This window comes from Cetorhinus maximus, chromosome 12, assembly GCF_964194155.1.
Source record: "Cetorhinus maximus chromosome 12, sCetMax3.hap1.1, whole genome shotgun sequence".
Taxonomy (NCBI): Eukaryota; Metazoa; Chordata; class Chondrichthyes; order Lamniformes; family Cetorhinidae; genus Cetorhinus; species Cetorhinus maximus.
In genome coordinates this window covers 118628574-118655543 of record NC_135890.1, presented here as the reverse complement: position 1 = coordinate 118655543, position 26970 = coordinate 118628574, and the positions used below count along the sequence as shown (strand labels likewise).

General features: G+C 40.9%; 1 protein-coding gene across 2 annotated transcripts in view; it reads left to right on the top strand.

Annotated features, from left to right (window-relative positions):
• fbrsl1 (fibrosin-like 1) overlaps nt 1-22332 on the top strand; it is a 913938-nt gene extending 891606 nt beyond the window's left edge. Inside the window, exons 15-23 of one of the 2 annotated variants that reach the window (XM_078554523.1) lie at nt 1872-1943; nt 4375-4404; nt 5926-5967; nt 8230-8301; nt 8790-8925; nt 11006-11086; nt 17022-17105; nt 17837-18062; nt 19697-22332. In XM_078554523.1, the coding sequence (XP_078410649.1) occupies nt 1872-1943; nt 4375-4404; nt 5926-5967; nt 8230-8301; nt 8790-8925; nt 11006-11086; nt 17022-17105; nt 17837-18062; nt 19697-20927 (1974 nt within the window). In that variant the 3' untranslated portion in view covers nt 20928-22332. Of the gene's footprint in view, nt 1-1871; nt 1944-4371; nt 4405-5925; nt 5968-8229; nt 8302-8789; nt 8926-11005; nt 11087-17021; nt 17106-17836; nt 18063-19696 lie in introns of both variants that reach the window. The other variant, XM_078554524.1, reaches the window with a different exon arrangement.
• Nucleotides 22333-26970: the final 4638 nt, after the last annotated feature.

Sequence of the window (26970 nt, the reverse complement as noted above, 5' to 3'; positions counted from 1 at the left end):
GCTCAATTTGTCAAAGAAAGTAATTGAGTCCTGTGGACTCAAAGGTCCTACATACTCCATATAATAGCCTTCAGAATTGTCGTGTAAGCATCCTTAAACTAGTTTCACAACAGCAGTTCAAACCTCAAAGTAAAAGCCAATCATTTTTACAACTTGAATATTATGCACATACTGATAAAGGAAAGGAAGAATGATTTAAATTTATATCACGCCTTTAACAACCTCAGGACATCCCAAAACACTTCACAGCTAATGAAGTACTTTTGAGGTTTGTCACTGTTGAAATATGGTGGTTTCTGTTATCACAGTTGCTATTAAACTAAGCATCAGGCAAGCAAGAGTGTGAATGTATGGAAAAGTGCAATCCTGACAAATTATAAATTAATATTTTGAATACACCTTTGGCAATCTTAAGAACATTAATTGAAATTCATGAATTTTTTTTAAAGGTATTGGCAATGTTGACAGGCCACAATCAGGTCTTATTAAATGGCAGAGCAGGCTTTATTGACCAAATGGTCTACTCCTGCTCCTATTTCTTATGATATGACCACAAAATCCAGGCCATTGATTTCACTCTTACATGAAACAAAATGCTATAGTATTTTTTTAATCAATGGAAAAAATTGACATTCCACAAATATAAAATTAGCTGTTGGGCCACTGGGGTGTTTAGCAGTTAGTATGAAGTTAATGAAGTTGAGGGGGAGATGGTGGCGTAGTGGTATTGTCGCTGGACTAGTAACCCAGAGCCCCAGGGTAAAGCTCTGGGGACAAAAACAGAATTACCTGGAAAAACTCAGCAGGTCTGGCAGCATCGGCGGAGAAGAAAAGAGTTGACGTTTCGAGTCCTCACGACCCTTCAGCAGTTCTGCTGAGACCTGCTGAGTTTTTCCAGGTAATTCTGTTTTTGTTTTGGATTTCCAGCATCCGCAGTAGTTTTTTGTTTTTATTAAAGCTCTGGGGACCTGGGTTCAAATCCTGCCACAGCAGATGGTGGAATTAAAAGCCTAAGTTGTAAAAATCCATCTGGTTCACTAATGTCTGCCGTCCTTACCTGGCCTGGCCTACATGTGGTTGACTCTTAAATTTCTCCTGATCAAGGGCAATTGGGGATGGGCAATAAATGCCAGCGACGTCCACATCCCATGAATGAATTTTTTTTAAAAGTATGCCATTAATAACCCAGTTGCACCTCCTTCAACAAGGGTTTTCAAGGATATTTACAGCAAAACTAACGGCATATAAGTGGAAATCTTTGACAATTCACTGCTTAGCGATTGCAGTCTGGAGGAACCACAACACAACTCCGGAAATGTGTAAAATTACTGACAACAGCTTATGGATTTCTGCCTTACTCTGCGCATATACAGACCCTAGATATTGCTGTCAATTTCAATGGAGCAGTGACAGTGATAATTTTGCTGTAATTAACATAACAGGAGGGCTCCTAAGGAATTTCTCCTCCTGAGCCACTCTGTGACCGGGAGGACCAAAGGTTGCTCACTCCCCTTCATTCCCCATTGTCATCACCCATGGTGGAGAAGTGGCTGACTTCAGCATCCAGCCCATAGGCACAGCCAAAATTAAGAACTTTCTATATAAGGGATGCAGATGCACAGATATCTCTTGATATATACTTTTGCAGTTCACAGTAATCATCTCAGAATCTAATATCTTTGAATTTGAGTTACAAATAATGATTACAGAAAGCATTCTCTACTTAAAATATAAATATAATTTTTCATAAATTCAGAAATTTTTAGGCCCAGTGGCTTTTCCATATCTTTGTGGCCTTGTAATTTGTAATAATTTCAGTGGACTGGAGCAGTTGTTATTAATAATATGAATATGGTGTTGTCTTTCCCCAGACTTCCAATCCAATTGATGTAGCAAGCAGGCAAGGAACAGTTCCTCACACTCTACTCCAGAAGGACCCCAGGGTAAATGAACTAATCACTTTCAACCTGAAATCTTGAGTCAGGACTGCATTACATACATGTTGAATTTTCACTATGATGCAGTTGAACTGCACAGGAACCAAATGCCTTATACCACCAAATGCATTTCTGACCTGCCCTACAGCTTTGTTCTTGACTGCTTATGAAAAGCCTATTCAGAGAATCTTTGAGGTTCTTGCTGTTAACACTATTCCAAGCTCAGTTTTAGTAAGTGCTCCCTGAGCTTGTTCAATCTATCATCACCCTTCCTATTCTAAACAAGCTCATCTTTTGTCAAAAATCTTTTCCTTGAAAGATACCATCTTGGCAAAAGTGTTTCAGAAGGCCATGCAGCCAGAAACCGCCAGTAAGTTGAAATCCAGAAGCAAGACCAGGCTTGATCATCAAATCTATTTGGCATTTTGTTTACTAGCCCTTTATCTAACTTTGATTCTTAAAAATCCTGATTCTGCCTGCTCATAACAATGACTACATCATGTTTGTATCCATATTGCTAGTTAACAAAGCAGTGTAAGCAGATAGGTCTACAAGCTTGGTTTCCATGGCTATTTACTGCCCCATTTACATTATTAGAATATAACCCAGGTCCCTGAATTTGTCCAACTTATGCTGCGCCATTAATTCAGGAACAGCAGATAACTACACAAATGTAAGATTCAGACACATGCAGATAGCGCAGAACCCTGACTGCCAATTTGGTCGGAGTTTGTCCAACACTGAGGAAAGGTCAGTGCAAACCAGTAATGTGTATATCACATGAGATATAAATCTACCCAGGGGTCACTATCAAACTGGCAGCAACATGTCAACAGTGATCAATATCTTTATTTACAACTGAAAGCCCCTCCTGAGGGAGGTCTTGCTGCTTTCAGCATAGTTTTGTTTACAGGGTTGTTTCTGATGCATTTTCTGCATTGAATGAACTATTACATTCCAGGTCATTTGTTTGGATTTATCCAATATTAACCCATATCTGGATTTGAAAATGGATGCCCACAAAATGAGTTTCACTAATCAGCAGATACATTTAGCAGTAAGAGTCTTTTTTGACTCGAAATGAGAGCTCTGCTTCTCTCTCCACAGATGCTGCCAGATCTGCTAAGCATTTCCAGCATTTTCTGTTTTTATATCAAGCAGTAACCTTTTATTAGTTTTGCAGATGTGTTGCGATCTCAATAAATCGCAATTCTGTGAGCCAATATTTTTGATCTAGTTTTGTTGAGTGAACTTTCAAGCCCAGTGAGATACTGCTAATCTGAAAGGAATATGAAAGGAAAGGATTTGCATTTATACAGCGACTTTGACAACCTCAGCTCATCCCAATGCCCTTTACAATCAATGAAGTACTTTGGAAGTGTACAGTTGTAATGTAGGAAAACTTGCTGCTGTGGGAGTCGTCATTTGGGCAGAAAAAGGGTTGTAATGAATAAGAGTGGCATTAATGTTCCATTTCACTACATGGGGGAAAGGAGTGGAACGGTTGTGCCTTTTGAATTCTTGATTAGATGCAATTATTATTCTGGGGATATGTTGTCTGAAAAAATTGTTTTTATGTTGATGGATTCTGATAGGGACAGTGGGTATCTCTCAAAAGAATTGAGTAAAAGCTTTGTTAATGCTGATTGTTGGAGGTGTTCCTTTTTCCATTAAAATAAGTCAAGCAACATAGAAGCACAGATCAGGGGGGTTAAGGAAGCTAGAGACTATAACTATTTATGGTACCTAACACTGAAATCATTTTCTAGTATTTACCACTGCTGAGCTCTCAGCCAGCGCAGCACTGTTGCTGCGATGTCTTGTTGCAGAAGGCTGGTATATTTCTATAACAAACTATACTAACCTAGAACCAAATGAAAGGTGAAATTTAGTTCAAATTCCATGGAGACAAGATAGCTTGAAATGAATGAGGATGATTAAATGAATGAGATACAGAGACTGATGATAAAAATATCTTGAGCGCAACATTTGTTCATATTTCAAAAAGTCACTAATATAAATAGGGTGCACAGTAATTGACAGCAGCAATCCTCTATATATTTTGGCTGGTGAAGAGTATTAGCAGTGACACACAGTGAACATAGATAATGTGCTGTGTATTAGTTTAGCTTCTTTGAGAAAATGTTTGCATTATTTTGCTGTCTGTAAATGCTTTTACAAAGAATAATTTACCCTTTTACTGATGGTGACATGAGTATTTGATTTGTATCTGATGTTTAAAAAAATGAATTCCATCTATCCCAAGAATTCATTGAAATTGCCAATGAGTGATTACGTTTGGGTGAGTTTAATGCATTAGACACTGACAGCAGTCTTATTAGTTTATCCAAGATCGTTTTTATATTGTCAGTTCCCATTAATATTTTGCTTCTATCAATATAATTGTACAACCTTTCTGTCTCATCTTTTCTCGCAGTTGTCAGACCCCTACAGACAGTCAATAAGAGTAAGTGAGAACTACTTTTTTAACAGTTAATCATTTTGTAAAACCATTTCACACATTATTAAGTTAGCGTGTTTTTATTCCAAAACATCATGTTTATAATGGAATCTATGAAAGTATGTACACTGCAAGTCTCAGGCTATTTTCCTGCATTGATTATAACAAATATTTTTAATACCTGTTTATAAAGTTGAGCCTAAATTTCAAGTGGGCTGCTCAAGCTGCCTACTGCCATTTAGTGTTTTGGCAGATCTCATTGAATTACTTGATTCCTGTGCTTCATATGCGTGATATATTTTTGCTCTGACATGCTGGTGAATGCGTGTTCATGCACCTGATTCTCCATTTCAACCTTGTGGTCCAGGAGAAGCAGAGTGAGAAGACTTATTTTCTTCCACCTGCGTGAGAGGGCTGCACAAGTTAGCCTGGGCTGTGCTTCATAGCTGAACAACATTTTGGATATTTGGGCATAATTTTTGACATGTTTCCTTTCACTTTGGGAAGTGTCTAATCAGATGTTGCCTTGGGGGAGTTGTGTGTGCTGTTGGAAAATTTTGAAGGCAAAGGGTAAATTAATGTTCAAAGGAAGAAGGATTTTTAATTGGTTTTATTTTGTCGATGTCTTGCATTGTTGAATCCGGTCTTCGTAGTTCTAATTGGCCAGACATGAACTTAGGAGAAATTCTGAAGTATGGAAATCATCTTGGTTTGATTTACTTCTAAAGACAGTATAAGAAAAAGACAAATGTGTTCATCTCTGAACATAGTAAAGCAAAAGGACACTGCTGTTCTTTGAAAACTGTGGTAAATGTTTCAATAAAATTAAAGATTTCTGTAACCAAATGACTATGTTTGCTCGTGCGGGTTGTGCAGTTGTAACGATTTATGCATTTGCATACATTTTTTTTGGAGACTTAATTGAGTACTTTGGGACCAGTTAACTCTGTGGTGGCCCCCCTCCCTAGAGCTCTAAATGAATAAACATGGCAGGTGCATTTATACTTTAAATTATTATGGAATAACTCAAATTGCTTTGATTCCTGATTCTCTGCTATCTGGCTTGTGACATAGGTACATCCAATAAAATTATATGAAGCTTTTAGTGAATCTGTCCTCTCTCCTTTCTGTGGTCTGTACAGGGCCCATCTTCAGATCTTGCTTGCTTGTTAACATCGGTTGAGAGTTTGTTGTGGTCACCCACACATCAAAATGGTTTATTCCTATAGTGATACATTCATTGTGAATGCAACTTTTCTTTGAAACGCATTGAAGTTCCTTTGCTTTCTGGCAACTTAAGATCGCAAATAATGGAATTATCGCAAAGTTCTGGCTTCAAAAATCTGTATGTGCTCCAGCAAGGCTTTCTATCTTCCCACTGAACACTTCTTTGCAGTCTGCCATGGAAGCCCAAGGGAAAAACTTGTGGATCACTTTGTTTAAAAAAAAAATCAAGACGTCTATTTTTGACATGGTTTCATCCATGAAGAGTTCAGTGTTTCATTTGTGTTTACTGTTTTCTTCCAGCTCCCACTCAAAAGGGTAAATCTACCTCAAAAACCAATGGGCGTAAGTATACTTTGAGTAAAAGTATTAGTCGAGACCTAGCACACCTGGAAATGAATCTTTCCCTAGGGCTTCAGTTTCATAGAAGCCAGGTTCAAGGCTGTCTTGGAAATATTCTGCTCTTTGTTTTTGGACTTCCAGAAAAAGTTCTTCAAATAACGTCCATCACTGCCAGAAGCAGAAAGTTCGCTGGACTTGATAGCTAGACCTTGAGTTTGGTGGCACCAAGCATATTTGTGGTCACACACATCAGGCTCTTTGTGACATTTCCAAATGAGCCTGCTAGCTCTTTGGTTACCTGAAGATCTAAGTCATCTTCTCTTCCCCTCTTACTTACCAGAGAATTAATGATAGGAGCCTAGAATTCACACGCTTACAACTACTATTATCTTCTCTGTTCTTAAACTTGACCAGCTCCCGAGTTACTCCCTATTCAATCACGGAAGCCCTGTTATACCGCTGAACTCTACTTCTTGCATTGTTCCCAAAATATACTCTTGTCAACTATTTTTCTTTTTTGCGGGGTCAGGGTGGGAAGAAAGGGTTGGTTCACAGTGCTCTGCTTCTCTGACTGGTTTGGGAACATGTTTGGGTCATTGTTGAGAGAGGTGAACCATTTATTTCTTTCTCTTCTCTTTCCCCTTCCACCCTCCCACAAAAGGAAGCTGATTGTAATAACAATAGATTGGCAGGCTCTCACACCTTAGTAACCAAATAATTGGTCATTCTCTATAGGCAGACACCACCACAATCATGGTGTTTGTAAGCAGGCAGGTTCAAATTACTTCAACCAATGTAGAATTTGTTAATGGTACTAAGCACTGAATGCTTTCCTAATGGTCTAACATTATCCATTGCCTTCTGGGTAGGCACTTAATGTGCCCTCACCAATGTTCCTGTCACTAATAAGTGGTGAACTAGATATTCTGGGGTAGGGCAGAGGGGAGCAAAATGCCTGATTCCTTCTTAAGGGTAGTATTTAGTCTTGCACAAATGTCTGTGATTTATTGAGCCTATTACCCTACACTAGTTAGCACTGTTAATCTGAAAATAGTAACATTAATAGCTTTGGTTTCAGTCAGAGAGAGAGCTCAGCTATGTACTCTAATAACATGACTGCCTTATCTAGGATAGACACGTTTTCAGACCTCATGTTAATTTCATGCCAGACCTGGTATCCAAATATCATTGGGCTGAGGTGATAATCATTCTTTAATTCTATGCCATCAAGTATGAAGGAGAGCTAAGATTCTACCTTCTGGGTGCACAAATAACAGTTAACTGTGAAGACAAGACATTGGGTCAGTTTATCAGAAAGCAAATAATGGATAAGTGGATTGTGTAATATAGACAACTAATATGGAGACAGTGACCTCCATTCTGCCCCCAAAAAATAATTTACCACCCTGGGAAAGGTTAAGGGTCATTCGAGAAGAACTGTATCCCAAATATGTATTAGTTTTGAGAAAGTTACCAAAGAAGATGTCTGCAAGGCAGCCACAAGGAGTATTCCTAATATTAGTGTTGCCTTTTGGACCTCCGTTTCATGACATATAGTCATAACATGACAGGGTAATTTTGGTATCTGCTGTAGTTCCTAGTCAAACTGATCCTTCTCAGAATGAGCTGTGGCATGTGCAGAAGATTTCTCACCATAGCTGCAGTAATTACCATTCTTCAAGTTAAGCTCTCCTTTGCATAACAACATTTCCATTGCCTGGATTGAGGAAGGGTACTTGCTTATGATCCACGATGAGAAAAGGCACCTAAACTCTTACAGTAAGTGAAGTACAGAGGATGTACATCACCGGTTTCCAATTCAGCTGAAATGCAAATTGTTATGGTTTCTTCAAAGCAGAAGTAACGCTTTCATAAAATCAAAACCTTTTCATCGTCGATTTGTCATCTTGACATTCCATTCCAAAATATGGGAACAGTAACCCAAACCAAATCTAATGTACAAGGCGCATTCTATCTCAGGATTACATGTCCTTGTTCTAGTGTATATTTGTCTACTTACTGGCAGCTCTTGCCATATAATTGAAAAGGATTTCTTCATTCATGCTCTCTCAGCTCACCTGTCAAACATTTGCTTTAAGCTTCACAACATATATATTTGGCTACAGTCCATTTAAAGGTTTTTTTTGCTTGCTATTTTATGTGGTGCTTTGCATTTTATTTCAGTAAGCCTATGAATTTGCATGTTTTCGTTACTGCCAGTTGAAACGTGTCTGCTAAGGTGTGTTGTGTCTTTGTGTCTTACAGAAGCCTGGGAAATGGTGTGCTGTTCATGTGCAGATTGCCTGGCAAATCTACCATCATCAGCAAAAATTAAAGGTATTGAAAAGACAAGCCTTCACAATCCCAAGAATGGCAAATTTTGTACTCTCTCCTTTCCATATATACTTATTAGCTATCAGTGTACGTGAAGATGTATTAAATAATATTAAAAGCTGCCAGATGTGTTAGAGTAGTGAAATTTTGCTAATATGTGTACCAGTTTATACTAAGCACTATCCCACTCCACCCCTTCAAAAACTACTATGAGTGACTGTTGCTTTTGAGCTATTCTGTCCAGAATTATTTGCCGGGATTTCCCTTTCTTAGAGGTTCTCTCAGTTAACTGACGATCAGCAGGAATACCGTATGCACCAAATTTATGTGATCGATCAGGAGGACCCCTGAGGAATTTTCCAGCCCATATCCCTCCATTTTAACAGCTCAAACAGAGCACCATGAGCCAGTCTTGATTGTGGAATAATTGTTCCTTTTGGCGCTTTGTTACTCTAATGCATGATATTGAAGATGTTTGTTTTACTTTAAAGCAACAAATGCCGTTGGACCATCACAAACTCGAAATAGGGGGAAAACTAGACCTGTTTAGTCGGCCACCTGCACCAGGAATGTTCCCAGGATTCTCATATCCACATGACCTTGCCAGGCCCCTCTTCTCAACCACAGGTCTGTCAGCTGATGATATGGAATATTTCCTCTTTTCTTTGTTTATATTTCATTTAGGCCTAAACTTCCTGAAGTTTAGAAGAATGAAAGGTGATCTAATTGAAACATATAAAATTCTTAAGGGACTTGATAGGGTAGATGCTGAGAAAATGTTTCCCCTTGCTGGGGAATCTAGAACTAGAACATGGGGTTACAGTCTAAAGAATAGGGGATCAGACATTTTGAACTGAGATGAAAATTCTTTGCTTAAAGGGTTCGAATCTTTGGAATTCTGCACACAAGAGAGCAATGGATGCTCAGTCGCTGTGTATATTCAAGATAGAGATCAATAGATTTTGGGTTACTAAGGGAATTAAAGGATATAAAATTACGGGAAGGTGGAGTTCAGGTAAAAGATCAACCATGATATCGTTGAATGGCGGAACAGTTTTTATTGTATTTTGAGTTTTTTCACATACTGATGGCTTCCCAGATTGTGCATCCTGGGACCCAAGAGAATGGATTAGTGCAATACTCTTCGTCACTTCTGCCAGTGCCAGACCAGAGGAGAAGTGAATTGCAACCTGAAAAAGAAGGTCTTTAGATTTTTCATTCCTCCCATTAGTAAAGCACCTGCTGAGTTTATTGCCTGACCATGAAGCTGAGATCAATAACTTTTACAGAAGACTGATTGTAAAATGTCATCTAAATGTTTCAGCCTGTGGAGTTTACTTGGTGTTTGAGGCTACCACAACACCACTATGGTCCTGGGTTCAAGTTCCACCTGTGTTTGATGCTCTAATTCACTCCAACCATACTTGTAATCATCTTCATTAGCTCTTGGTGCAGCCACTTGTCAAGGGAGAATGCAATCTAAAATTCCTCATCTTTTTCTAATCTTATTAATGGAATTATACAGTATATATTAATTACACCTGGGTCTGAATTAAATTGATAAAATAAATATTCAAATAGAGTGTCTAGAATAAAGCTGATGTCAACTTAAAATAATGAGTTGGCCTTACTCCAGTGGTATAGCTTGGATTTTGATGGCTGCCACCCTATATAGATTGCAAACTCATCCAGAAAGCAACTGCACTCGATTCTGCTTGCCTATCAGTTTGCACACACACACACACACACACAAAATCCAAAATCCTCTTCCTGAATACCCTTGCCCCACCCCTACCTCTGTAATCTCCTTTGGACTCTGACCACATGAGCATCCCAACCCCTCCCCTCAACCACCTGTGAACTGAGCCTTTTGCAATTTCAGCCCTGCTCTCCTGAGCTTCCTAAACACCTCCATTTTGCTACTTATCACTGCTTTCAATCTCTCCTAAAGCTTCTATTACTGTTTGCCAGCTGCAAGTATCTAGAGATATTTACTACATTGAAGCCACAACATAAATGCAGGTCGCTGGATATCAGATGAGGAATTCTTGAAAGTCAATAAAGTGCAGCAACTCAAAGCATTAGTAAAATTGCCATCAGATGAAAATACCATTGATGTGTATTGCTTTCATCCCATTGCTGCTGGCACGCTGAACAGCACCTCACTTCTTTCAGGCACTGTACATGTGCTGATATTTTTGGTACTGTGGTAGGTGTACATGTTAACTTTGACTAACTGTCCACAAGACAGATGGTTGGCTGCTTGGGCAACACTATGTTCGATAACATTGTGCCACTTTGCAGCATTTCCCTTAGTTCCTCAGGTGGATCTTCATTATCGCCTGGCTTCTGTCCTGTGCATTACAAAAGTTTGTAAGTGATCTCATTTAAAACCTGTCACTGGACTTCTCATCTGTTAGATGTGTCCTGAAATCTTGGTGGATTGGAAAATGACAGTCTCCATTAGTCATATGGAAGTAGAGTAGTAGATATGTTTCAATGGATTTCCATTTCAACAGAAAGCTGCCTCCTGGGTTGATGATATAGTAATAATTTGAACTGTATGTATGTGTTCACTGAAATGACCCTATGTATCTCTATTCTCTGATGACTTGTTAACAGTATTGATGGATTGTTGCTTTCATTTTTTCTTGACTCTTTTATCCTTCATTTAACCGAGCTCTTTATTTTCGTCCTTTCCTTGTAGGCAATGCACATCCGGCTGCAACCACCTTTGGACCTCCACCTCATCACCACGGCAGCTACTTACCCACTGGTCACCTGGCAGGTGAGAACTATGGGCGTTGGGTGGCAGATGTGCAGTTGCGCAACCTTATACCTTACTGGGCCTTTGACACAATGATTGCTCATGTTGCATCCAGCCACAGCTAAATCCAGTTATGATCAGCTTCTCTTTTACTTAACTGTTCCCTCAGCTGCTTTTCTTTCTGGAGATAGTGATTTCACAGTTCCTGCTGCACCCCACAGGATACATCACCAGGCCAATCACTGCATCATGCAATGCCAATGCTGCTCCCTGGTTTTATTAACAGGGGCTCCACTCAGTGTAACAACTGCCCAACCAACATTTCAACATCAAATTAAAAGGTGCCGGTCAGTCTTTTGCACCAGCCTGATCTGCCTCTTGGATCTTAAAACAATTGTGGTGCTGTGTGCTGTTTCAGTGAAAAGATTGGGCTTATTTGGCAACAATGGAAGATCCTGCATCAGCAGCACTGAAACCCGAAGGAAGTGACTAAGCAGAACCTTGCCTTGGCTGGCTTTTTCCTCCATGTTAAAAGAAGATTGCTCATAGTTTTAGTTGAAGGAGTAGGTTTGTTTCAGAACTGCAAAGGTCTTGGACATTGTTGCTACTTAAACTGACAGCAGAGTCTTTTTTTATTGCTGCCATGAAAATATTTGCAAATATAATTCTTTAATGACCTATTTCTGGCTCTGACAGAGATCTGCTTGAGTCAAATCCAGGCTGACTGCAGATTGCAGTGAGCCACCTCTTAAAATGAATGAAGAGACTAATGAGGTTTGTCCATGAAACTCCATTCATTGGCAGCAAGTAATAAATGCTGGCCTTGCCAGGGAGGAGTTGAGAAAAGGAAGGTTTCTGGACCTGGAAAGGAGCAGTCAATGCAAGTAACAGTCCAAATCCAGTTCACGTATAAAAACACATGAGCATGTGTGTAGAAGTGATTGTGTGACAGCATTGTGACAGATACCTGCATGTATGTGAATGAAACTGATTGAGTGGGAGCATCCGTCTGAGTGCCTGAATATTAGTGCAATGAGAATAAATACGTGAGGGTAAACACAGGCTGCCTTTGAAAATATTCTTTCATAAGGGACAAATGCAGTTCCATCCCCAATGGTCTGAGAGTCCCACCTGCCTGCCAATTAAAAGACCACCTCCAGGAACATTGTCAATTAAGGATGGTAGGTGGGTTTGTGAGATTGCTGGCTGCCTGCCCAATCAGCGAACCTTTGGAAGACCACAGGTCTGGATAGGTTGGCACTGCTCAGACAGAAAGGAGAGCACAAGGATACCTCAATGTGGAGGCATGAAACAAAACTAAAAATGATGAGGGTTGAAGTAGTAGGCCCCTTGGAGCAGAGGGCGAGCCCTTCCAATGGACTCATTCGGGCCACAGGTGTGGCCTGTCCTGCTGCGGTGCAGCCATTGGAGCACAAAGCTTCTGATTTGGATGGCTGCCCAACCTATCGCCAGGAAGCAACCTTCACTGAGCAGCTGGGATCAGCTGGAGGCTGTTCCCAGCAGAATCCTCCCTGTCTCCCTAATTATCCTCATGATTGCTAATTATTCACTACCCACTGATGCCATTGCTCACCCACTGAACTGTGGTGAGTTTGCCCAGAGGTGAGAACAGACCATACTGCTGACCCAACATCAACATTTCCTATTGTCCTCCAGATGCCAACTCCATGGGTCTCATAAGAGTCTTCCCTATAAGTGGGAGCACTCCATGGGCAGATTTTTCCGTTTGTCGGGCGGGCGGGCCTGACCCAATCACGGACGGGCGCGGAGCCGATCACCACCAGCGATCGGGGCTGCTACCCCATTTTACGTGGGCGGGCCAATTAAGGCCTGCCCAGCGTGACGTCCACCAGGAAGCGCTATATGCTCCCTGCGCGGGCGGGCGGGAATCCCTAAAATCAAGAGTGCGCTCTTTCGCGCATGCGCGCAAAAGAGCTCACATCTCCCTGAGGCTAAGTGCAGCCTCAGGGAGATCGCCTCGACTTTTAAAAATATTAAAAATAAAGAAAAGAAAAATCCCTTACATGTCCCCTCATGTGACAGTGTCACTTGAGTTGGGACATGTTCATAATTTACAGAACAACTTTAGTATAATTTTTAAAACCTTACATGAAACCTCATCCCGCCGCTGGATGAGGTTTCGTGTTTTTTCTAGTTGCCGCCAGGGCTCCTGGCGAACCTTAAGGTTCGACGGGCAGGTCCTTTAACTGGTTAATTGATCCTGTCAATGGCCTCAAATGGCCATTGACAGGTCGGCAGGCCCGCAGCTGATTTTGCTGCGCCCCCGCCTTCCTGTAAATTTAAATGGGACGTGGTGACGTTGGGGGTTCCGCCTGACGTCATCCCGCGTCATTTTACGCGTTGGCGAGAGGGCCCAGCTCGCCGACGGTAAAATTCTGCCCCATGTATGAGTAACAGCACTTTGAAAGTAAGTTGAAGTGCTGTGACCTTGAGATTGACTGCTGAGTTGGAATGAGTACACTTTTACTGGTAAGCTCACAAGAGAATATAGTTCAATGAAAGACTGGGGAACCAAACTGGAGCCTGGTCAGAACATGTCTCTTAGAGATCAAAGACTTAAACGAAAGAAGTATGCCATTTTGACAAAAAAATTCCTTGCATTCAGTGTCATTAGGTTGCCATGATGGAACTATTCCTCAATCCTCATCTGTGAAACAGCCACCTTTTCATTGAAACCAAGAATTTTTTTTCAAAGAGTGAGGCTGAAGTCTTGCCCCTCCCTGGCTGGATGTATGGAAGGCTCAACTATTCATACCCACCAACTTTGTCAATTAAAGAGGGAGCTGTTTTTCTCCTGCCAAATTTGTAGCTACTGGTTTGAACACTTCTTGCAGGCCACAGCAATAGCAGATTTCTTTTCACACATCCCGGATGTAAAATGATCCCACTGTTTTCACCGAGCAACACACAAATGGTTTTTGAAGAAGGAGGCTTAGCCAACATCCCTAACTTCTAACCTTATGATGGAGGGAGGGCCATTGATGAAGCACCTGAAGATGTTTGGGCCTAGGACACTACCCTGAGGAACTGCTGAAGCGATGTCTTGAGGCTATGATTGGCCTCCAAAAGCCACAACATCTTCCTTGAGCTCAGTATGACTCCAACCAGTGGCAAGTTTGCCCCACGATTCTATTGACTTAATCTTGCTGGGGCTCCTTAATGCTACGCTTGTCTTACCTCACCTCTGGAGTTCACCTCTTTTGTCCATCTTTGGATCAAGGCTGTAATGAGGTCAGGAGCTGAATGGACTTGGCAGAATCCAAACTCAACATCAGTGAGCAGGTTATTGCTGAGTAAGTGCCACTTGATAGCACTGTCACTGACACTTTCTAACACTTTACTGATGATCGGAATAGATTTATGGGGCGGTAATTGGCCAGATTGGATTTGTCCTGTTATTGGTGAACAGGATATATCTGGGCAATTTTCTACATTGACTGGTAGATGCCAATATTGTAGCTGTATTGGAGCAGCTTGACTAGGGTTGTAGCTGATTCTGGAGCACAAGTCTTCAGAGACTTGTTCTGAAAAATATTAGAAGATATGGGCAAGTCAGGGTGCTTGCGGGTTTTACTTCACAGGAGGTTGCACATTTGGCTATATTTCTGTATCCAAGTGAAGTGTATCTTTGTAGGTCCCTGAATGTGACCACACTGCCTAAATAAGCTGTTACAAACCTTAGGTAGGATAGGTCTGTGGTTCTTCAAACTTTTTGGTTGAAGGATCCCTTTTCAGATGCATTAGTAATCACAGATTTCCACCACACACACCCCCCCCCCCCTCCCCAGTATAACACTAGATAGTCCTCATAATATGAAAGTTTTGCACATAAAGAGTGTGTTTTAAAAATTCTTTTAAGAGTGCGTGTATTTACTTATCAGTGAGATGGGTATGCCTGCTTCTCTTAGGAAAAACTTTTAGACTGAACACCGTTTAACAAAACCTCTTCATTATCTGGCCCCTACCCAACTGATGGTGCAGAGTGTTTTCCTGCAGGAGAGCACAGAAACAATATGTTCTGTAGATTTGTTATCATCTATTAGGAGATGGTGAGAATGCACCAGTGGCATTGCTGCAGTTTTTCACTGAATAAGGAAGTGGCAAGCATTGCAAATTACAGATGCAAACCTACACCTCTGCACTGCAATTCTGCGAGTTGTTATTGTGCAGCTATTCTAAAAATACTTCATTTTGTTAAAGTGCATGCAGAAGTGCAAATCTGCCATATCCCTTTGCCTTCCACCATGCCAGTCTGTGCCATTTGCCTTACTAACCGTACAAAAACTAATAGTCACACATTAATTCATGTTTGCACATCGTAACTCCCAAGCAGCTGTCTGGAAGGTTCCACCACATTCATAGCCGTGCATTTTTTTTAATGTACTTAACCTGCTTGTAACCTGAAGCGTGCACACAACAGAGAAATTTCCCAGAGATTTTCCTGAACTGACCATAGGTTTCTTTTGCTGGTTTTTCTGCTCTCCGGAGGTAGATTGGTTAGGGACGAAACATAAGTCTAAGAATTTGCACCCTGTCGAGATGAGCCTGATGGCCTTTTCCTGCCCTTTTTATACACTTGTCTGTACGAATATGCTTAAGTTCATGTGAAATTTAAACCTTACCCAAACACAAGTATGGGAATGCATTGCAGATTGAGAGGAAATGAGAAACACACTAGTTAACGACATGCTTAAGAAAATTATTGTTCCATGTTAGATTTTGGTAACTTGAAGTTAGCCAAAGCTCTTTAGTTACCCTTGCGACTGAAGCCAGTCTAATATTTTCACTCAATAATGTCTCGAGATGGGTAAAGTATTGTATATCTCGCAGCTGCCTTTTTTCCAAATTATTTAATAATTTTAACTTCTTGAATATAAGGTTATGCAGAAATAAAGCAGCAAATGTGTCAAGTTTGCAAAAGCTTAGTTTGTAGTTTGTGTCAGCATATTTTATATATAAAGGATGTCGTGCCCTTACGTTTGTTCTCATTAAGAGATAAGAGCGAGCCGAAGGAACTTGCTTGTGGAAAAACTATTGTCAGGCCATCCATTTTAAGCGCTTTACTTTTTGAAGCGGGGGAGTGGTGGCTGCGAAGTATCTACCACAGGCTCACACAACAGTTTTCCAGTGTGACGTTTATAAATATCTTCAAGGTGGATGCGGTGACGGCCCCTTTATCTGAAACAACATTTACTGTATGGGAGAAATATAGGCAGCTGCAGTTTTAATGCGAATGACAGTTATAATACACATCAATTAATTTTCAATTGCTGTGGGTAAATGGAGAGAAATACAAGCTCTTGGAACATTAAATCTAATGGGTTTCCCGTGTGGCGAGTTAGGTTAAAATTACCCCTTAAATATCAGAGATTAAAATGGAAGTTAGGCACAAGGAGCATTCTTTCAATCCTGTGAGAATAAGAAACCCATGAGAGACAAATTGAGCATGAAATCATAAGGGCTCAGTGTTCTGCTCTTGCATTGTCATTGGATGGAAAATCTAACTCTAGGGTCTGAAAACCAGCTGATAGTCTGGATATTTTCAGTTGCTGTATTTGGATAAGTGAACAGGTACAGAACAAAAGCAAAGTCTTCTCTCATCTTTGGACTTTGGTTATAGGTTACTTAAAAAATATTCTTTTTGACCAGCTTTTGAAAGGATTGTATTCATTGAGACAAGTTTTATTAGGCAGCTGACTTAGTAGTTTTGAGCATTAGGAGAGGAAACAAGATGCTGCCAGGTTTTAAAATGAGCTGTTTCCGCATCAAACCTTCATGCACGAAGATCAGCACCAGCTCTAGGTAAATCCCACCTAGATTCAGTCTGCAAAATGAAATGTGTGTTCTCAGACCTCAAAGATAGACTTTTCTAGAAAAGTGGCTGACTGTCTTCTAAATCCATTTTTTTTTTCAGATCCATTCAGTCGATCAAACACCTACGGTGGCCTTGGAAACCTCAGCACTAGTGCCTTTGGAGGGTTAGGCAATCCAGCACTTGGTTAGTACATGTTTGTATTGTAAATCCAAAGTACCATTATTCTTTGTATTGTCAAAACAGTTCCTTAAGATAATGTATTTATTTAGGCAGGAGCACAGTTGCTTGTTTTGACTGGTTTTGGCTGTTTGCCAGTGCGTTTTCTTCATGCACAAGTTAAGTTATTTCAATGGGCCATTGCCATCTGAACATGTCTTGGGCTCAGGCTTTGCCAAGTTTTTTTTTTAAAGAAACTGAAGGATGCAGTTCGTGATCTGCTAATATTGTGTTGCTAATCCTGCCATCTAAATCTGGCAACTGTCGCCGTAGTGCAGATCATGTAGCAGCTGCCCCATGGGTGCGAACATTCCTCGTCAACCAACACTGCAGGCGTCAGGCTGAGTTTTTATAGTTGTCAGATTCTGGGTGTAACCTAGTCTTTCGGGCTGCATAAGTGCAGTCCTCCACCGATGTTGCTGTGTGGTGGCAGTTGCAGTGATGTGGAGTATCTGCTATCAAGACTAGGTGCCTTGCCTTCACTGCCTCATCTGATGAACCTTTCTCAAATGAGTAACTGAACATCTGTGGATGACTTGACTATGAATACTGACTGAGGCTAAACTTCAAGCCCAGTTCCAAGAGTGGTTTTCTTTCTTTCTTTACGATGTAACATTTTGACTTGTGCTTCATGAGATTTTCAAAAGGCCTTCCAACTACTCAATCTGTGTGTTTTCCCCCATATTCCACTTTCTTAGCTTCCAACAGCATGTTTGGTCACAAAGAAGGTCCAGGTATGCAGAGCCTCAACAATGCTCACGAACCATGGAACCGCCTCCATCGAACTCCACCTTCATTTCCAACCCCACCACAATGGCCAAAACCAGGGGAGCCTGAACGAAGCTCCTCAGTAACTAATCACGACAGAGATCGAGATTTGGAGAAAAGAGAATCTTCGCTTAAAAGTGACAGAGAGAAAGAAAGGTACCTGCTTAACTAAACATTCTCCTGTTTAATAGGAATTTTCTATAGGTGTGGACAATTGTTCTCTTTCATGTATTGAAAAATTAAATCCTCTTGATCCTGCATTGCACCTTCCTCCTCTGCTGACTCAATCTTTCAGGATGGTTCCAAAGACATTGGGTTCCCACCAGCACTTGCCCAAGTGCCACAATTTGTGAACGGGAACTTGTTGCAAGGAATTTAACCACGGGGATCAGCTTGATCCAATCTTTGGGCGGTATTCAGTCTGTCCACTAGCGACTGAAATTATTGGATGGTGGTCAGCAAACCCTAATGACGAACTCTCCCCCTCTCTTCACTGGCTTAACATTAGGGCCAACTGTTGGTGATGATGTAACTCAACATAGAGCATGAACTGAAACTTGGTCCCCAGTGCTCAGCTATTAGGACTAGACTATCCAGAACATTTCGTTACATGGTCATGCAGTCCTGAGTTTATTTGATCGGTCTGCCAGACTCCTGCCTTCTCACCAGAATAGTCTAGAATTAGGCCCAATGCGTGAGGTCCCAGCCTATGCTGGGAGCCCTCACTGGCCTCATAAAGGGCAGAGACTGACCTACTTCAAGGCCAGTGACACAAAGGGGGCATGGACTCTCAGCAATGGGGCATCCCACATCTCTGATAGCAGTGAGACCGAGTAGAAAGGGCAGAGGTTGACCCCATATTGAAGTGCAGAACTAAGCAGCCATGAGCTGGAGTTTCCAGGATGTGTGATGTGCCCATCCTAGCTTGGACACCCGTGCTAATGGGATATTCTCTCCGTGACCCTGTATATCGCAGCAAGACAGTTGTAGGCATGATCCCAGCTTGTGTAAGGTCAATGCCAACATTTATTTGTAATGTGGAAGAGAGTGTTAACAGCACAGAAACAATCTCTTCATTTGTAAGTTTATTTTACAAATAAGATAAGTGCAAATCATAAAAGAATCAATTACAAAATCAGTTCTAGAATAATGCCTCATAAAACGCATAGGTCTTTGGCAATCCAAGCTCCAGGATATTCATTGTTAGCATCATAGAATCTTACAGCACAGAAGGAGGCTGTTCAGCCCATCATGCCTCTACCGGCTCTTTGAAAGAGCTATCCAATTAGTCCCACATCCCCCATCTCTTTCCCCATGTCCTTGCATTTTTTTCTTTTTCCAATTCCTTTGGCAGGTTACTGTTGAATCTGCTTATAATTTACTACATGAGAAATGCTCCTCTTCACCCCTCTTATCCAAACGGATTCTTTGTCTTTGTGTTTATTTCTGTTATGTCTTTTCATATGATGAAATTGAGCAAACGATTGGCTATTTGAGAGTTTTAGGCCTTGCATAGTTGTTAGAAGAAAAGCTTCGTTCTTGGATATGCAGCTGTCAATCAGCATCTGTAAAAAGAAAGGACAGGTTAACATTCTGAAAGGACTGCACCCAGTGTTTCTCTTTAAGATGCTGACTGAGCTCCTAGATATTTCCAGCATTTTATGTGAAAGATTACTTGCCTAAAAACCTTGCAGAATTTCCAAACTCTTAACTGGATTTGAAAAACCAAATCGCCAGATATATTTGTTTGCAGTTCCACGCAGTTTAAAATAATTGACATGTTTTTCTAGGGATGGAATGGAGAAAAACAGGCACTCCAACCGATCGTCACCAGCATCTGCCCCAGTCAACCACCAAATTAACAATCTCATCCATAGCAACAGCCGCAGCACTAATGATCCAAACAGACATCACAGCAGCACTGAGCGAGATCGGTCAAAGGAGCTGGAGAGAGAGCACACGGACCCAATGCGGGAGTTACCTGGCATTGAGCATAAAATCAAGGAGAACCGGTCACCAATAAAGGAAGGGCAGAGCCATGAGAGACGGCTCCCAGAAGACAATGCAAAGCCAGTTGTGAGACCCAGTTCTCCATACAGCAGAGCTGTGCTGAGTGAAAGCATGAAGCTCAGCAATTCGGTGAGCAAAGACAGCGAAAGGAAGTCAGAGCCCTCCTGCGACCTTCAGAAAATAAAAAACGACGTAAAGATTAAGGAAGAGAGAAAGGAGGATAATGAGGTGATGGTGATAGGTTCAGACTCATCGCAGCATCCCAGGAGCAATGAGCCACCTCACCACACATCTATACACGGACTTCCACTGGGTCATTCTGTGGGCCCTATGCCTATTACAATGAGCAGCATCCACCAGATGAACAACATGAATGTGCTTGACCGTGCTCGGATGGTGACGCCTTTCATAGGTATGAACACGCTGGCGGGAAGAGAGCGACTACCCCACCCCGGATTTTCTTGGGATCCTGTCCGGGATCCTTTACGAGATGCGTACCGGAGTTTTGACTTGCACCGGAGGATGGAGTTCCCCCTACGCACAGATTCCATGCACAGGTTCCCAACGCCCGCTGGTTTCTATGAGCACGATCGGTCGTACAGAGACAGGGAGCCTCACGACTACAACCACGAGCACGTCCTGGAGGTCAGGCGTGAGCAGGAGCGCTTACGGCAAACAGATGAAAGAGAACGCTTGCATCTACGGGAAGAGTTTGACCGTGCCAGGTTGCATGCCTTGCATACATCAGCCATGGACAGTCACTTGGCACATGTGCCATCTTTTATGCCTCATTTAAGCGGAATGCACTACCCGAGGCTAAGTCCATCCACTGCCAATCACAATGGTATTTTGAACAGGACCCCACCAACTGCAGCGTTGAGTGCCCCACCTCCTCTGGTACCAGCAGGCAGTGCACGGTCTGTGTCTCCCCGGAGGACTACCCCACTCACTAACTCAGAGTCCCGGGACTACTCCCCTTCTCGTAATCCCAAAGAAGTTGAGGCAAGGTAGTTCTTGGACCTGGTGAGAGCTGTCCTGTGTACGAGATCCTTTGATTTAAATAATGCACTGCAACAAGAAGAGAACGCTGTAAATTTATAGAATTGAAGCACAGTTGGGAGGGTTAAAAAAGTCTGAACTTTGATACCAGAAGATTGCTTATAATTGGAATTAATATATTATCAATTATAAATCTCTAGATTTCTTTGTGCAGAGAATTCTGAAATCATGTTTGTACATTTTTCCAATATTTGAAATCTAATTTGTATGAATTTGTAATTTTTTTGTTTCACTTTAATTTGTTTGCTTTTAAGTTTTATGTTCTGTTTCCAGCAGTTACAGGCCTCAAACTATTTTAATAATACCCAGGGTTTGCTATTGGTATTATTTATCACGATACCAATTTACAATGAATCCACTGTGAGGTTTCATATTGAGGCCAAAAAATGACTTTCCTTTATTTGGTTCCCAAAAATGTCTGTGTACTCTGAGAAATGTACAAATCTGAATTTGTTTTGCCTTATTAACGATTACAAGATATGCAGAAGAGGTCCCTGTGGTTCCTGTACAAATGTAAATACTCTGTTAATACTCAGAACATGCTAATTAAATTCTTTACTTAGGTAGCCTTTATAAAGGGTTTCTGAAACCAGAACAGCTCACTGGATATTTGTAGCACAGTTATTCCTATAGTGTCACGTGGAAGTGTGCTTGAAGCTCAGTTTCAGAGAAGCATATTCAATTCAACTATGCAAGAACCGCAGGCAGGTCTTTCACAAAGGCTGTGCATCCAAGCTAATGGCAACACACAGTGGGGGAACACTACTGCGTGCAACAGGGGGGACAAAATGCAAATCCATTTAGCAGACACGGAACAAACTGCATTCACAAGAGAGAGGGAGAGAAGAAAACTGTTGGACCAATGAGGCACCCAGTTCAGAGAGAGGTTTTATTTCTCAATCCACAACACAGACAATAATGACAAACATTGTATTGGGCAGAAATTCTTAGTGGCTGGCAAGGACATTCAGTATGGACCTTGTGTAATTGTGCAGTGTTTTTATGGAATCTGTATACAAGACAAAGTAGTATTTTAGGATCAAAAATCTCATGGTAACATTTCTGATAAAATACTGTTAGCAATTAAGTCCTTAAACAGATGTTTCTTGCAGTGTGGTTCTGGCTGAACTACTCTGCATGACTCTTTATTTCTTGGTCATATGTAAATTTTGCCATGTTTTACTTGCTGGACAAAAAGCAGCATCTGTGTTTATATATCTGGGCTTTTACTCTGTAGTTACTTCATACATCAGCTGCCATTTCCTCCTTTCTGCTCTGTACTTTGGTTTCTGTATTTTAAACAGACTTGATTCCTGTAGATCAATGAGACAAATACAGCATTGATTTTGAGACAAAATGGTTGTTTGTTTGTTGTGTCAGAGATCGTACCAATTGAACTGTTTACCACCAGCACTTGTGAGTTGTTGATACAAAATTGCTTTGACAATCCCCACAAGTGATTCTGTCTGCCTGTGGCAATGCTTTTTTTTAATATTCAGCTCAGAAATATATGGTCGGTAGCTACAATACAGACTCTCTGCTCATTCCCTATGTGGAAAAAAGTCCATATTGCATTTGCAGTTTATCTCCTTGTTTCACTTATTGTAAGAAGTAATATATTGTGGATCACACTGCAATTTTCTCAGCACAACTTACGATAGGCCCCATCATCTATCTAACCCACAGCAAACTCATAAGGTAAATGTGTGAAAAAGCAGTGCCACTCATCATTGTTTCATTCTATTCAACACTCACATAGACTTTCATGTTATTGATGTTTTTAAACCAAGATCTTATTTGCCCTTCATCCTGTTAAAACAAGCATCTGTTCATTTCCTTTTTTGGACGTTTAAACAAAGCCTGCAATCACTAAGTGAAGAGACAATCTACTCTAGCTTATTGTGAAGTAATTGCTTGGGATTTGGGATTTATTTTAATTTTGATAAAAGGGTTTTACTGGTTACCTTACAAAGAGTGTTTATATGTGCATCACACTGACAATATCACATTTTAACAGCCTGGAATATGGAGCACCAGTAGCACAGCTAGTGAAAACAATGAGCTTCTGAGCCATGGAGAACTCAAATTTGATGCACTCCCTATGCTGAGTTAGCTATCTAAGCTAGTACAACAGCAGGGAATGCTGCAATTGGCCTCAATGCTCCTGGTTTAGAGAAGAGAAACAGAGGACGCTGATTTAATTGGTTGGCAAAAGAACCAACAGCGACGTGAGGAAAAGTGTTATTACACAGCGAGTGGTCAGAATCTGGAATGCATTCGTGAGAGTATAGTGGAGGCGGATTCAATTGGGACTTTCAAAAGGGAATTGGACAAGCTCCTGTCGTGGGAAAATGTTCGGGGGTACGGGGGAAGGGCGGGACTATCTGGGGTGATCTTGCAGAAAACCAGCACAATCATGATCGGTCAAATGATGGCCTCCTTACTGTGCTGTAACCGTTCTGAGATAAACTCAGGATTATCACTAGAAAAATCATTACTCATGGACCTTATATTCCCACCCTTCGTAGTCATGAATTGTGCTTCAGAGCAGAGTTGTAGGAAATTTTGAAATATTTGCAATCCAGCTGAACATTAAGCTTGATGCATCAAAGGAAAAGATTGCACATTGTGTCAAACCTTACGAGGTTTGCACTTGTTGTCATGTGTGAGCAGAAGCTCATTAGAAACAGGGTGCAACACTCTGAATCTATGAACAAAAATTAGACTTGGAAACCTAACGTTCTGAAACTTTTCTCAACTACAAATTTCACTCTCTACATTTAAACATTGCAATATCTCACATAAACAAAGCAGAACATAGGATAATTAAGTTTTGCAATACTGCAAAATGACATGTATTTTTTTCAGCACAGCTCTTAGAATTTAATTGAAGTGCTTTAACTTACTTACTTTAGTGCCCTCCGTACTTGGACCACAGTAAGCAGGAACAGAGAACAATCATTCCACTTCACTTTTCTGATCAGTATCAAAGCTTGATTTCAGTCAAGATGCTCATTTAAATGTAACCTGGCTTCACTACTCCAATTTACACCAATGAAAAATTATAGCACAGAGTGAAGCCATTCAGCCCATCAAGCCTTTGCTTGTCCTAGTTCTTTAACTGGAGTTATCAACTGAATCTCATTTCCTTACTTTTTCCCCATAATCTTTTATGTCCTTTCCATTCATATACTTACCAATTCCTTTTTAAATAATAGTGATTCAGCCTCAGTAGCTCCTTGTAATTAATTTCAGGTTCTCCATAAGAAATTGTACCCTGTGTCTTTGTTCTTTCAATAAAATTACTGTCCTATACCTACCAACTTGTTAACCTCTGGAGGCAATCTTTCACCATTCAGTCTCATTATAAATTTCAATAAGATCCTCATTAACTATTCCAGTGAAAAGATAAAATTTATGAAGTCTTTGTACATAACTACAACCTCATTAATGTTTTTAGATATAATCATCGTTTGATTGTTTACCCCCAGTAGTGGTTCTTCTCTATTCTCAGGTGCTCAACCAGTCCCACTGTCATCAACCTTTGTTAAAAGCAAACAAAATGTTGGAAACGCTCAGCAGATCAGGCAACATCTACGGGGTGGGAAACAACATTTCTCTTATTTTTGTGGAGACCAAGCACAGATTAGGTTACTGCTTCACTGAACATCTTCATTCTGTTTAGAAATTCCACCCTGAGCTTTCTGTCACCCACCACATCAATTCTCTGTTTCTCTTGTCTTCAGCCTTCTCTATTACAAATATTACAATGCATGCTCACGAAACAGCTTTTTGGTCTAGATTCTACCATCCTGATAGTCAAATGATGCAATGATAATGGAGTTGTTGTCTAATCACAGCTATCAATTTCCAACAATGAGTCTAAACATATCCAGACATGAGGTGAGGAATTCCCCCAGTGGTGGGGCTTTAGAAACCACAGGTGCAAAGTAGTCTGTTCCCCTTGAGCACACCACACTCGCTACACGTCATGTCTCAAATTCCTGCTCCACTATATACTACTTTCTAAAGGAAATCTAATTTGCATTTGAATGGGTAAATATTAGCTGCTTCCGCCATGCCTCAAGGGAGTCTGTACCTTAGATTGACCACTCGCTTATTGAAATATTGACCCCAATATTTACTGGGAGGGTGTGGAAGGCAGAGGAAAACTTGTCGCAGTCAAGGACACGGAGGCTAAATTTAACATCAGGCCCTCCTCATAATTTGACAGGCTCGCTGGCTGTCAGATTGGAAAACTGGCAGGAGGAGACTGCAGGGACCCTTTGCGACCATAACCAGCAATCGGGAGGTGAGAGGGAATGAGGGATCCTGGTGAAAGGGAGAGAGAGGCCATCGCGGAAGGAGGATATGATGTAGCCTATCAGCAGAGGGGAGACTGAAGGCTTCTTCGAGGGGCTCGGGAGAGCACTCCAATCCTCGCCCATAAGAAGTGCTGTAAAAGGCACTTGATTTCTTGATCTGGCATTTCCTGCCTCTGTCTCCCTAAGCCACGGGAAAGCCAGACAACAAAGGTTAAATTTAAATCTTTCTCCTATTATGGGAGCTAATTTTAGTATATTAATGATGTGATGCACTTCTTGACACCTGAACACCGCCATAAAATATTCGGTCCTCTAAATGTTCCGGGTGACTCGCGAGCACTTTCCTTAGTAAAGGTGCTAATTTGTTTTTGCTGAGGGTCAGCAGTTCCCCAGCATATCCAAAGTGGCCATATAATGTCCATACTTTGCATCAATCAGTTACTTAACTTTCAATGATTTCACGCTGGTTCGTTTACCAACACAGGTCTCTCTCATTATCGACGCTAAGAAAATTTGCAGAATGAAAGAAAGACTCTCATTTCTATTGTGCCTTTCTCAATCTTGGGACATCCCAAAGTGCTTTACAGCTAATGAAATACTTTTGAAATGCCTTTCCTGTTGAAATGCAGGAAACTTGAGGCTAAATGACAAATTGATTTATTATGGTTGAATTTTTTTTAAAATCTTGTCTACTTGCCAGGCTGGGTAGATAGCGAGAGACATTAAGGTTTGATTTTTTTTACTGTGATCTCCAATCGGGCTATCCGATTGCAAGTTAAAAGCCCTAAAGCAGTGGATTTCTCCATCCCTGAGGGGGTTGGTCCTGTCACACACACACATGCTTTCAATCGACCAATTTTCAAGCAACGTTGATGGGAGCCTTGGTGAAACCCATAGCCTAAACCACCCTAACCTGGCAAGAGATGCCTGTAAACTCAATCCAGCATTTTTTTTTTAAATGCTTGTAGCCAGACCAGAATAACATTTTTCTCTTCTGATAGAGACCATGAGATCTTCAATGTCCATCTCAAACAACAAAACCAGACAGGGCCTCAACCTCCAACAAGGCAGCATTTAGTGCTTAGAGGGGTCAGTGGCATCGCGTAAAATGCCGATTCGGTTACAACTCAGTTGAGGTGTCATGCTGAGCATCAGAACAAAAATACATCAAGATACTGAATTGATGAGAAGCACAATTTAAAGTTTGATTTTCAAAGAAACCAGGTTTATCCATTGAGATCATATATTCACATTTACAACCACTCTGCAAACAACTCCTGTAAGACTGAGATTCACTTCCTATTCCATTTTCCTGAGTTGATTACAATACATTTCACACCAATACTATATATTGTTTTTATCGCAATATATTTCATTCTCTTGTGCACAGCTTAATGAATCGTGCTGGAGCTGTCCCATCAACATGTACTGAAGCATTGGTTTGATTTTACTAATACATGCCGAATAATATATTGATGTAATTTATGGGTATGAAAGGAGAAGTTTTCTCTTATTGATGTACAAGATTTCCTGTCAGAATCTGCGTGAGTCAGAACAATGTTAATACATTTGTCCAACACATTGAATAATAAATATTAGCATTTCATTATTTTAGCAACATTGAAATCATAGAAGACTTATTGCTGTAATAAATCAACAACTTGCATTTG